Here is a 13,266-nt window from a genome sequence, read left to right as displayed (position 1 = left end):
ACTGAATCACTTTGCTGTACATCTGAAACTAACATAATAGTGTAAATCAACTGTACTTCAGTTTTAAAAAGTTGTTATAAATGTTTCTAAATGCTTATTCTCACTTTCTGTACTTGCTTTTGTCACTCATGGGTAGCAAATGGTCTGTGGACCACGCTTTGAATAGCCCTTCTTTAGAACTTCAATACTTTGTGTCCTGATAAAGGTTACTCTATGCAATGTTTTTTATTTTTATTATTTTTTATTAAAAAAAATTTTTTTTACATCACATTTTTTTTATTCAAACAGAAAGTCACAAAAATTATAATCATCCTCATCAGTTCACTCAGTCCCATGTAATTAATTTTTTTTCCTCTTGATCTTTTGTTAGCAATTTTATGAATTCATCAGTTTTCCATTAGAGTTCTGAAAATGTTTATTCATTGAGTTCAGCAGTATAGTCAGTTACCAGAAACCTGTACTTGTCAGAGTCTTTTCCATGAATTCCTTGAAGATGAAACCCTTTTATAGGAACATTTTTGCAAAAGCATCAGAGTACACCCAGAACTGTCTGTAAATGACAAAAGACTTAAAAATGACCATGGTTAAAGATTTGATGAAAGTTCATAATAATGCAATTGACAAGGAAATTTAGTTATTTCTGAGATATACATTTGCAATGTTTTTTAAATAGGTATGCATCTTCTATTGATGATATTTTAGAAGATGAAGAACATTATGCAGATCAGTTAAAGGAGTATCTTTTTTATGCAGAAGCACTGAGGTAAGTATAATACATGTTCCAGATGCAGCCCTGTGGCTGGTCACCACTCATATGCTACTCTAAAATAAAGATTTTTAAATGAGTTCATTCCCCCAGATATTGAATGAGGTCTCATTGTATTCCTGTGTGTTACAGAGGGCTAGATATAGCTATTTAAGATGAGCCCTGTGCTTGAAGCATTATGTTGATAAAACCTGTTAGTCTCAGACTTCAGGTCTGTCTGTATGTTGTTCTACTTTTTCCAGTTTGAAGATTGGAAGCAAAGTACAGATTGAGACTGTGTAGCATAATCTGTCGCTAGGTTGTATATTACCATTTAAATTCTGTAATTTTTTCCATACCTGCGTATTTTATCTCCTTAGTAAGGTTGTAAAACTTCTTAATGTCAGGACTTTGTCTTCTCTTTTTATAGTATCTTCTATGGAGCCAAACAATTCTCTGGGAGATAGTCCAGTTTAGAAAAATGAATTGTTTTCCTACCACTTTTTTGGGGGGCAAATTATTATTATTTTAAAATTTGATTAAAACCGATTTTGTTGGCATTAAAATTTTAAATTTGAATGGATATAAACCAAAAACCAGAAATTAAGTTTGGTAAAAATGGGAATAGGAGTTTTCTGGTAATTACAGATTAGAAGGCAGAAATCAATTTAGAGAAACATAGACAAACCCCACGTTTACAATGATTGTGCCACAGATTTAAACTGCAGTAGTACATTAGTAAACTGTTCACACTGAGATCTTCACCTTGAGATTCGACACCTGTTTCTTGAAAAAATATCTCAGTACCTTGTGCAAATAAATTGGTCTTTCATGTGCCTTAGCACGCTTAAAATTTCTCCATTGTATATATACAAAACACCTACCATTTGGGCAGGGCAAAATGCATACTTTCATAACAAAACTATAAAGTACTTCTCAAGTATGAACAATATACACATAATACATGGTATACAGTATTTACAAAATATAAAATATAATGCAAGCTGTTTGTAATTTTTTAAACTCATCTTTTGCCCTTGTATATTGCAACAAGGTAATTTTCCATTTCTGTACCATTGCTTTTCAAGAGTCCAGGGATTTTGGAAAAGCTATGTTTTACATACATACTGAAATCTGAGATCTAAGTTTGAACTTTTAGGAGAGTTTTAAAGTGTACTGCCATCAACTCCCTATTTTGGTTGGAATTTTCAATGGTGTTTCCCATCCAGTGACTAGGAGGCTTTGGAAGAACACTAGGAGAAAGTGGATCACTAAACTTTACCCCAGCATAATTCTTCTTTTGGCTCACTTCAGTTAGAAATGATGATTTCTTCAAATGCTTATTTTTAATATTCTCAGTATTTTTAAAAGGCTTTTTTTCCTGCTTCTGAATTATATCAGATGAAACAGAATCCTGCCAAAAGTTATTTTCATTTCTTTTTGCAGAGGTGATCTTGGTTAGTGGTAAGTTACATTTGCTTTTCTGTCTGTTTATCTTTGGTTGTTCACACAAGTGTATACCATGAACAAGCTGGCTGTGGGGAATGGCAATTTTCTCCGATTTTCCCATCTCTGATTTTAAAACTACTTTCTATCATCTTGTCCAGTTATACATATAATACATAGAAGAAAATGGTTTCTGCCTGCCCCCTACTTTCTGTTTTAACAACTGCTTCAAGAACTTTACTGCCTTAATTCCAGTCACTTTCCTAGCTCAAGTGATCCTTATAGGAAGCCATGAGGAGATGGAAAGACAAGGTAATCTATTAGATCACTGCCCTTTCAACACTTGTAATATGGTAGGGAAGCAGGACACAAATAGAAAGCCAGAGCACAAGGTAACATAATCCATGTCCAAAAGGGTAACTGCCAACAGAGCTCCCTGGTTTTAATAACGTTCTAGAAAATAAAGGAATCTTACTAGGAAACAAGTACAAAAGCTCGCTTTTACATTATCACTAATATTACAGAAGAGCCATGGAATTGAAAGGAACCTATACAAAATTTAAGTATTCACGGTGGACAAATTTAATTTTTTGCAAGGCACAGCTAGATAAGCTGCAAATCTCTCAAACCAATATTCTTTCAACAAATGTCAGTAACTTATTTTCATTAGTATTATGAAGGTTTTTGAAATTAAAGTCAAAATGTTTTATTTTGATACAAAGGTTACTTTAAGTAATATAGCGACTTAATACCGTTTAAGTTTTAATCAATTTTATCCTAGTCCAGTAGCAACTGGGCAGCATATCGTCAATTCAGTTGGTAACTTTTCTTTCGAAAACTTCATCATTCTGGACACAAGTAATAAAACTACCTTCCATTAAGAAAGCCTGGCACAGTATACAGTGGGAATAGTTAAACAGTAAATGCCGTTCATCTGATAGACTAGCACAGAGAACTTATCGCTTCAAAGAGGCGACAACTCTGCTGTCGCTCCTGCCAACTTTCGAAGTTGAAAAGTACAGCTAAGTAGGTTGCCCCGGCTAGGAGCAGCGCCCCAGTTGGACTGGCGCCCCACACCGGGCACCTCATAACTCAGTAAAAAGCCAACTGGAAGTGGGTGGCTGCCAGCCCATGGCAAACCCCACACCAGGCAGCGAGAGACCGTATGCACGTCCTGACGAATCTTGGCACTACCAACGGTCCCCTATCACTTTTAAAATCAGCCTAAGAATTCTGTTAATAAAACAGAGGAGCAATATTCCTTTAGTTGTTCAGTAGCTGGTATGAAAACATCACATTGTTAGCCTTTTTCCTTCTAGAGTTTTGAGTAGTAAGAAGTTACACCAAGGACTTCCCTGGTGGCGCAGTGGTTAAGAATCCACCTGCCAATGCAGGGGACACGGGTTCGAGCCCTGGTCCGGGAAGATCCCACATGCCGTGGAGCAACTAAGCCCACGTGCCACAACTACTGAAGCCCACGCACCGCAACGAAGAGTAGCCCCCGCTCACCGCAACTAGAGAAAGCCGGCGCGCAGCAATGAAGACCCAATGCAGCCAAAAATAAATAATAAATAAAATAAATAAATTTTTAAAAAAAGTTACACCAAGGTGTTTTCAAGTTACGGACCAAAAGAAAGTTGCTGAACACAGTGTAATTCTCTGCAGCTCTTAAAAGTTATAGAAAAGATTAATGTGTATTGATACAGAAACATATGTGTCTTTGGTATATAAGTAGTTGAGAAAGAAAAGATGTAGAATTACTGAGGGTGGGTGGATATGTGTATTTGTAAATGCCTAGGTAAAGTCTGGAACGATATATACTATCTATTAACATGAATTATGTCTGGATAGTGGAACTGGGGAAAAGAGAGCGTTCTTGAAACTTATTTTGTGCATTCCTGTATTAGAATCCTTTTTTTTTTTCCCCAGGGAACATGGATTACTTTTATGAAAAAAACTAATAGACGTTTCTAAATAAAAAGAAGAAAGCTTTGAGATGTCTTTTTAAACAATACTCAGTTGTGATGTGAGATTATAGCATTAGTTCCTATGTTATACAAAAGCTTTTTTTAAACGTATGTGATAATGGTATGTTTATTGAAAAAAATGTTGCAAGTATCTGGAAAACAACCTTTTTTGTTTTAAGTATATATAAAGTTTTTATGCTTAGGTTCTGCTAGATTAAATTTTTAATGTTGGGCTACTACATTTTAAACTTGAAAATTCTGTATATAAAAGTTCTGACCGTAGTAAGACGTGAATGCCTCCCCTTTACCCCTGAAAAAAAATTTTTTAACATATTCATGGAGAAGCCACAAAAATTAAATGGCAGGGGCTTCCCTGGTGGCGCAGTGGTTGAGAATCCGCCTGCCAATGCAGGGGACACGGGTTCGAGCCCTGGTCCGGGAAGATCCCACATGCCGCGGAGCAACTAAGCCCGTGCGCCACAGCTACTGAGCCTGTGCTCTAGAGCCCGCGAGCCACAACTACTGAGCCCGCGAGCCACAACTACTGAGCCCGCGAGCCACAACTACTGAAGCCCGCGTGCCTAGAGCCCGTGCTCTGCAACAAGAGAGGCCACCGCCATGAGAAGCCCGCGCACCACAACGAAGAGTAGCCCCCGCTCGCCGCAACGAGAGAAAGCCCACGCGCAGCAGCGAAGACCCAACAACCAAGACCCAACGCAGCCAAAAATAAAATACTAAATTAAATAAATAAATTTATAAAAAAAAAAAAAAAAAAAATTAAATGGCAGCACTTTCTTTCATCCCTAGGGCTGTGTGCAGGAAACATGAACTTATGCAGTATGATTTGGAGATGGCTGCTCAGGACTTAGCATCCAAGAAGCAGCAGTGTGAGGAGCTGGCAACCGGGGTGAGTGGTTTTCCATTTAGGTCTCTGGTATTATTATAGGAAACCTTAAGTGGAATGGGCTGCAGGATGCCTGGAGCTTTTACAGGGAAATAATTTGTGGGCAACTTTGTAATTCTTTTGTTTGTGATCTTGATATAAAAGGATGTAAGCCATTAAAACACGTATTATATAGTGTTGTAAGAAATTTTGCCAACATTGCTGTGTGTAATAAGAACCATCTCTTTTCTGATTAAGTCCAAGTGAAAAAACATTATTCTTTGGGATTGAAATAATGACCTTTACCAGGTTTAATTTTACCTGGTATATTATAGAACTTTTAGTTAACTTTGAAAAACTTTGCCCTTTTAGAATCAGTGCCTCTCTCCTAACAGGGAGCTTTTTGTGTACTTTATTCTTGAATGCTTACAGTGAATACTTGTGAAGAAAATTCCTTATCGTATTGGACTTAGATCATTTTTATAATCGGCTTTCTACTGTCCAGCTATTTCATTGGAATAAAAAAGCTGTCATGGTGAGAGCACACAATCTGGAAGTAAAGAAGCAGTTACAATGCCACCATTTATGAGTCATTTCATAGTTAACAAGTACTTTACTTGTGAAAGTGCTTGTGGGCTACCCACATAGAGATACGTGGGAAAAGACCTCTGACCATGAAACAGGTGCACACTGTCTTGATTTATTTTTAAAATCCAGGGGAAATTCCCAGTCCATTTTCAGGGAGCTTGGTTCTCTACTCCTAAATGTGTTTCCCTCAGTAAACTCCAGAGGATGAGGAAATGGTAAAGCAGTGAAGCTTGAGGCTTGGATTTAGGCATCCTGTTTTACTAATAGATACCAAGTTTTAGTGTGAGTTACACAGATTTTAAATAGTTTCTTTAGTTTATTTTCACTGTTGCCTGTTGAATTTTATCTATTTTTTATATCACAGAGTAATTAGAAAAAATATGATCACTAACATAAAGAAATAACTTGCCTAATACTTCACCTAGAAGTTTTCCATATGATGAAGAAGCTCAGTTAAAATTTTTCCCGTTTTGATTCTTCCATATTTTCCAGTGTTAGAAATCTTATTAGTAGCCCCCTGGTTGTAAGGCTTGTGGTGTTTTCTGTCTGAGCTAGGGAGGAAATGGCTATTTCCCCTTTTTTTAAAAAAAAATAATTGTGGTAAAATATCCAGAACATAAGATCTATTATCTTAACCATTTTTAATGGTAAAGTTCAATAGTAGTAAGTACATTTACATTGTTGTGTAACCAACCTGCAGAACTGTTTTCATCTTGCAAAATTGAAACTCTGCACCTATTAAATATCAACTGTCAATTTCCCTCTCCACCCAGCCCCTGGCAGTCACCATTCTACTTTCTGTCTCCGTGAATTTCACTACTTTGGATACCTCATATAAGTAGACTCATACAGTATTTGTCTTTTTGTGACTGGCTTATTTCACTTACCACAGTGTCCTCAGGCTTCATCCATGTTGTAGCATGTGTCAGAATTTCCTTCTTTTTTAAGGCTGAATAATATTTCAGTGTATGTGTGTTGTTTATCCATTCATCTGTTTCTATTTCATTTTAGACTGTGAGAACATTTTCTTTGAAGGGAATGACTACCAAGCTCTTTGGTCAAGAAACTCCAGAGCAGAGAGAAGCTAGAATAAAGGTGCTAGAAGAACAAATAAATGAAGGAGAACAACAACTTAAGTCTAAAAATCAGGAAGGCAGGTAAAAATGCTGAGGTGTTTTAACATGGCTAGACATGTAGACTCTGTGACAGATTGTTTATAACCATTCCCAGCTTCACCAGTGTCCCTGGATGTAGCCTGTTCTTCTAAAATGCAGTGATTGAGTATTCCTAAGAAATTTGAGTTATCAAAAATCATGTTGCATAGAAACAGTTGTTTTAGTGTCAGGGAAAGAGGAAGAACAAAGTATCTAAGCTTCATAATATTATTTTCCTGTACTTTTCATGATTTCTGTCCTTTGCACATTCCCTCTGCCCTTTTCTGTCAGTTAAAAGCCTGATCATTCTCCAGTGCCAAGCTCTTGCATTACTTCTCTGTGAAGCTTTCTCTTATCCTCACAGGCTGTCATAGCACTTGGTTCATGCCACTATTGCATGGCAGTTTTGTATTGGGTGGTTGGTTGTACAGTGTGACTGTCCCTGGCTAAATTACAAACCCTTCAAAGTCAGTGACTATGTCTCTTTCATCTTTATGTCCCAACACCTTGCATAGGGCTTGGAATGTAATTATTCCATAAATATTTTTAGAAATTCAGTTCTCAAAGGTCTGCCATGACTGTTGGGCTCATTTTTCATATTGTTGTTTTCATCTGATAGTTGTTGAGTAGACCAAGGCAGACCAAGAGTGTATCACTGATTTGGAGGTGGTTTTGTTAATTTTTAGAACTGCTGGCATCAAGTAAGTCAAACTAAACTCTCATGAATAGAGTTAAAAAAAAAAAAGACAGTGGTTAAGATTCCGCACTTCCACTGCAGGGTGCGTGGGTTTGATCCCTGGTCAGGGAAGTTCCGCATGCCAGGCGGTGCAGCCAAAAAAAAAAAAAAAAAAAAAAAAGACAAATTGCTCTCAGAATTTTTAAAACTCTAGTTGTCATTTAAAGTAAGCACATGATAAATGTGATACATAATCCATCTTGTTGACAAGAATGTATGTTTTCCAGTGACCCCAGGAAGGCAACTTCATGTGGCATCTGTTAGGCTTATGAGCTGGTTCAGGGAGCCATTTACATCTGTTTTATGGGAATAATTTGAAGCTAGAATTCTTGTGGCAAAATAGAGATTATTAAAATGTAGATGAGTGTATGACTGTATGCTTTTTCTCCCACTGTAATTTTTAGGAAGAGAAAAAATAGAACTATCTTATACACGCAATAGCTTTTTCCTCTATATAGACAAAAACCCAACTCAAATGAGAAATGGTTATTCAAATTTATAATATGTAGTTTACTTAATTTAAATAAGAATAATAATAATGACTATACCTTTTATTTCAGAGAATTTGTCAAAAATGCTTGGGCTGATATTGAACGCTTCAAAGAGCAAAAGAACCATGATTTAAAGGAGGCCCTCATAAGCTATGCAGTCATGCAGATCAGTATGTGCAAAAAGGTAGGTTTTGGTTTCAGTGAAGGTACAAGTATATTCAGAAGTGCCTGCAAATTTCTTTAAAATCGGTTTCTTATTTGGACCAAAGTATTTATCATTTTCATTTTTAAAGTCCATTCTTCTCTTCCAGAATGTTTCCCAGTTTCTCTACTTAATTTTGAAAGAAGGGTCATAATCAAAATATCAATTACCGAGTCTCTACTCATCTAAAGTTCCAAATTTGTATGCCCTGTTTATAACTTCTATGTGAAAATATGTACTAACAACATTACTTTGGTTATATGTCCCAAGGTTACTGCCCTTGGACAGGGCAGTACAGTACCATTCCTAACAGTGATATATACTTCGACTGGAAAATGGTTTCAGCGTTATTTTGGGAAACTGTGGCTGCGATACAGTTTGTTAGAGTAAACCCTTCACGTAGTTGACATCTCAGTAGAATGCATGGACGTTGAAGCTTATTCTGGTTAAAATAAATGTTTTGGCAGTGATGGAGATCTTTCTAAAACGCTGTTATAAGAACAAAATACAAAATATTCCTTAACCTCTTCTTCATAACCCAGGATCTGCCTGTGTGACCACCAGTCAGTCCCAGCGCTTTACATTTCTCTAGCACTTCGCAATTTATTGAGCGATTTAACATGCTTTATCTCAGTATATCACATAGTAAGATGGATTCCCATATTTATGAAGACATTCTTAGAGGGAAAAAAATCACACTCATACAAACACTCTTATGCTTTAGTTTATCCAAAGTTTGTATTTTCTGGCTCGGAACCGTCACTTTCTTAGCCCTTTTTACTTGTATGACCAGAAATAGCAGTAGACAACAAAGATGTTTTGAGACAGAAACAACAGACTCACGCATTAGTCATTGGGCCAAATTTATAGTTATGCCTCAGTGAAATTGTAAGTTACTTCATTTTGTAGATCTTTGGGGTCACTTGAGAGAAGTTAAAACCATGACTGATCAATCTGCAAATGCTGATGGTTGAATATATTGTAGTTTGGGGTGTTTTTGTCTCTGCTGCTGTCACCCCATCAGCTCCTTCTGCTGCTTCACGTTTACCGTCTGTCTAATCTGCCTTTTTAACTCTTCGGTGGTCTGAAAGATCAGAAAACAAAGGTTTTTAGAGTTGGTTTTGTTTTGTTTTATTCCTATAAAAGATTCATTAATAGGTTCCTGTGATCTCCCATTTGCTTCTTTTCCAAGAATGCAGATTTTGTATAATGGCTCAAAGGACTTTCCCCCTGCCACTTTGCTTAGGGTGAGCTGGTTAAGGGTGCTAAAAAGTAATCTCTGGATAAACAAGATATTACTGTAGGTATGTGCGGACACACTGTTGGATATCTGGTGTATCCTCAGATAATAACTAGAGTAAACAAGAGTTTACTCACATGAGATTAATAAGAGTGTATGTTTACCTTATTTCTTAGGAACAGTGTTACAGTGTTTCATGTTTTATTTTCTTGCCTAAGTGGAGTAGATTCTTATATTTGAAAATCTACAGTGCTATTTTCTTTAGAAACTTAAAATTAAGTATGAGAAATCAAGATTAACATCAGCTTTTTTTGGTAAATGTGGGTATCTATATATTTCAAGTTATTTTATGTTTTTAAATTAAAAAAAATTATCATAAAAAGAACATATATGCTCATTGTAAAAATTTCAAATAAGCCAGAAGCATATTCAGTAAAAATTCTCCTCCTCCTTCCCCAAATCCCTTTTTGAAAACTCAACACTGTTACATCTTCATGTTTATCTTTTCAGACTCATTTGTACATATACAATCATTTAGAAAATATACACTTTCCTTTCCCACAAAAACAGGATTGCTTATATGTGCTAGTGTGTAGCTTTTGTTTTTTCATCTGCTGTCTTATGGATGTCTTACTAGGACAGTGCACATGAGATCTATCTTATCCATTCTACCAACGAATACTCCATTAGATACTACTTTATCCAGGCAATCTGGGACATTTTAAAAGATTTTTGTGGGTTTTTTTTTTTTTTTTTTCTTTTTGTATTCCATCAGGGAGGAAGAAAAGCTAAAAAGATTAATTTTTTTTTCCTATTGTTTGAAGCCTCAATAAATATTGACAAACTTTAATGTTTAAATATTAAAGAAAATATTCTTTCTTCATAAATTAGCAGTTATTGGCAAATATATATCTTGTTTATTGAAAACATACCTTTATTTCTACCACTTTCTAGATTTTACTGTTACATTTTTCCTAACATGCATTTTTTTTCCCAGTTTCAAACTTGCATTTTTGTTTAAGCATGTTAGGTATATTATAGCATATTAGTTTTTTGCTAAATTGCCTGCTATAACCATTGAAAGGGAGTTGATAACTTAGTACTTAATTAGTACTTAATTATCAAAATATTGATTATTAGACTAAAATTAATAATTCATTAATTTATATTTAATTGTTAGACTAGTAAGTTTTTTCTTTTGTTTCAAATATTACAGAACTTGTTTGGTTTATAAATAGAAATGATATGAATATGTGATATGAGTGAGTGAGTGTTTCAAATAGAAGTTGTAGGAGTTCTTTCTGTTTTGAAGATAGGCTCATACAAATGATTCTATTACTTTTTTCAAAAGTATTTGACATTGACTTATATTAGTTATTGCCAGAAGAAGTGTCCTATTTGCTGGACTTGTTAATTATTCCAAAAAGTAAAACTTAGCATACCAGTAAGCCAAATACTTGGGCTTTCAGAATCCTTCCAAAATCACATTTTTAAGTTTTTTTTTTTTTTTTTTTTTTTTGATTTGTTTGTTTTTAAAGGGAATTCAAGTTTGGACCAATGCTAAGGAATGCTTTAGCAAGATGTAATCCTGTGAAATGAGTTTCTCTTCAATCAAAGTGCCCCAAAACAGAAGCACAAGTAAATAGAAAAATTTAAGTTGCTACCAGTATACACAAAAATATATAGTAAGTTGAGTAAATTCAGCTTTCTTTAATTTGATTGTAGTGTTAATATAGCACAAAAGGGTATATTTTAATGAAGATTAAATATTATAATTTGAGGTTTTGGGGACTGGTGCTGATTCTAAAAATGTTAATTAGATAAAATATACCAACAAATTGTCAGGCTTCTGAACCAATGACTGAATATCAAGATGTTAGGTAATTTTTAGATGTTCGTTTTAGTGCCCACTGTTTCAGATCTGCTTATGTAGGGAGTTTTTTCCTAAGATTGAATTCTTATCTTTATTTGGTAAGACCCACTAATCTGTTATAGGGGGTTAATTTTCCTTGCCTTATAGTTGAGCTGTTTGGTTTGACAAACCTCAGCAGAAACTTAGTGTGGAATCTAAGAATTTCTCCCACATTCTTTAATTCCCCCAAACATTGCATACACTAGAAAATGCCTTCAATGTGTGTTTTACCAGAATTTTGATACTAGTCAAAAATTTTACACTGCCAACAAAGAAGACTCAACTTCTCAGATATATAGTAAAATACATTGTTGTGATCTAGGAATTGGTATATAGCAAGGTTTCATTGAGTATGTTACATACGAGCATTAAATTCTCAGATAATTCTTAACCTCAGTGATGAGCCTAAATTGACTCTGCTTGGCTCGCTACACATGGCATTTCAGGGTACAAAGTGTAGCATTTCATTGTATGAGATATATGTAGTGAACATACGTGTTAGTATCTTCATTATTAACATCCTTTTTTATTGCTTGGCTGTAATTTTTGTAAAGATAAATTATATTGCTTTTGTGTGTGTGTTTTTGTGGTATATGTTCAGAAGCCAAGCACCCTTGGTATTTTGCTAGCTTTGCAGAACCCTACATGTGTACTCATTATTACTAATTATGTAAAAAAAGATTTCCAGTACTGTTCAGCATTTGACTTTTTTACATGTTTAAAATGTTGCTGAAGTTTTGTGCTGTTTGCCAAACTTATACAATAAATAAATGAAGTATTGTGTGGATTTTCATATGATTTTTGTTATTTTAACAAAGTGGCCTGTACCTATTAGTATCTGATGCCCTATGGAAAAATAATATATGCCATATTATATTTTGAAGTGTTTAATTGTATAAATTTGTCTTATGCCAAAATGTTGGGTTTTTTAAAAATAAGATGCTGAAATGTATGATTTTAAAAATTCTACCTTTTTTTTTTTTTTCAAAAAAAAGAAAATTGTTAGAAGCAAAAGTCATCTTGATAGGTACACATTTCATTCCATTGAATTGTATCATCTCTTGGCTCATGAAATAAAGTAGCTTGGCCTTTAAAAATCAAAAGCCTTTTCTTCCAGCCTAACCTTAGACTAAATATAAAATGTATTAGATTTTTTTTCTACTAGCTAACTTAATTTGAAAAGGCCACTGATACCTATGTTTTAAAAGATGATCTTCTCTGAAATATACAGATATTCACTTGGTTGTATGTATATTTAAGTAGGAATTTCTTGATGGGTTGATTTTGAAAAAGTTTCATTTGATAGCACAATAATTCCTTAAAAAAGAACTCTTAATGAAATTTTATGATGGAAATCATTTTTGGTACTATCCATAATAAGTATAAAGAAAATCTATATGCATTAACCCTTTTCTGTATTTAAAAACCAGAACTCAAAATGAATTATTTAAAGGGTGAGTTAGATCTCCAAAGATAAATATAAAAAGATAATATAAGCAATAACTAAAGAAAGAAGATTCATTACATAAATGTAAATACTTAGTAACAACAGAGGAAAATTTCATCTTGATAGTGTACTAGTGATGCAGTTAGTGTGGTCAGAGCATTAAAATTAACTGAAGTCATACCTAGCCTTCATTTACATCCAAAAACTTGATGAATGAGTCACTGGTAATTACAGCATAGCATCCAACAAAGGAACTGGGGGTTCTTAAAATTCAAGCATCTTTAGAATAAACACACACCCAGGTTGGAATGGAATGAAAAACCAAAAGTTATGTAAGAGGAATGCTAGGCTTTTTATAGCCTTATAATCATTTTTTTAGATATATATGCATACTCTCCTCCAGGGTAGAATTTACTGATTCTCCTGAAAATGTTTCCCTAAAAAAATTTAGGAGT

General features: G+C 34.6%; 1 protein-coding gene across 1 annotated transcript in view; it reads left to right on the top strand.

Annotated features, from left to right (window-relative positions):
• SNX4 (sorting nexin 4) overlaps positions 1 to 12,157 on the top strand; it is a 70,673-nt gene extending 58,516 nt beyond the window's left edge. Inside the window, exons 10-14 of the mRNA XM_061193189.1 lie at positions 674 to 763; positions 4,966 to 5,065; positions 6,641 to 6,786; positions 8,080 to 8,194; positions 10,991 to 12,157. Of these exons, the coding sequence (XP_061049172.1) occupies positions 674 to 763; positions 4,966 to 5,065; positions 6,641 to 6,786; positions 8,080 to 8,194; positions 10,991 to 11,038 (499 nt within the window). The 3' untranslated portion in view covers positions 11,039 to 12,157. The remainder of the gene's footprint in view (positions 1 to 673; positions 764 to 4,965; positions 5,066 to 6,640; positions 6,787 to 8,079; positions 8,195 to 10,990) is intronic.
• Positions 12,158 to 13,266: the final 1,109 nt, after the last annotated feature.

The sequence above is a fragment of the Eubalaena glacialis genome, chromosome 6, assembly GCF_028564815.1.
Source record: "Eubalaena glacialis isolate mEubGla1 chromosome 6, mEubGla1.1.hap2.+ XY, whole genome shotgun sequence".
In the NCBI taxonomy this organism is placed as follows: Eukaryota; Metazoa; Chordata; class Mammalia; order Artiodactyla; family Balaenidae; genus Eubalaena; species Eubalaena glacialis.
The sequence above is the reverse complement of the archived record's forward strand: the minus strand, read 5'-3'. Positions and strand labels throughout refer to the sequence as shown.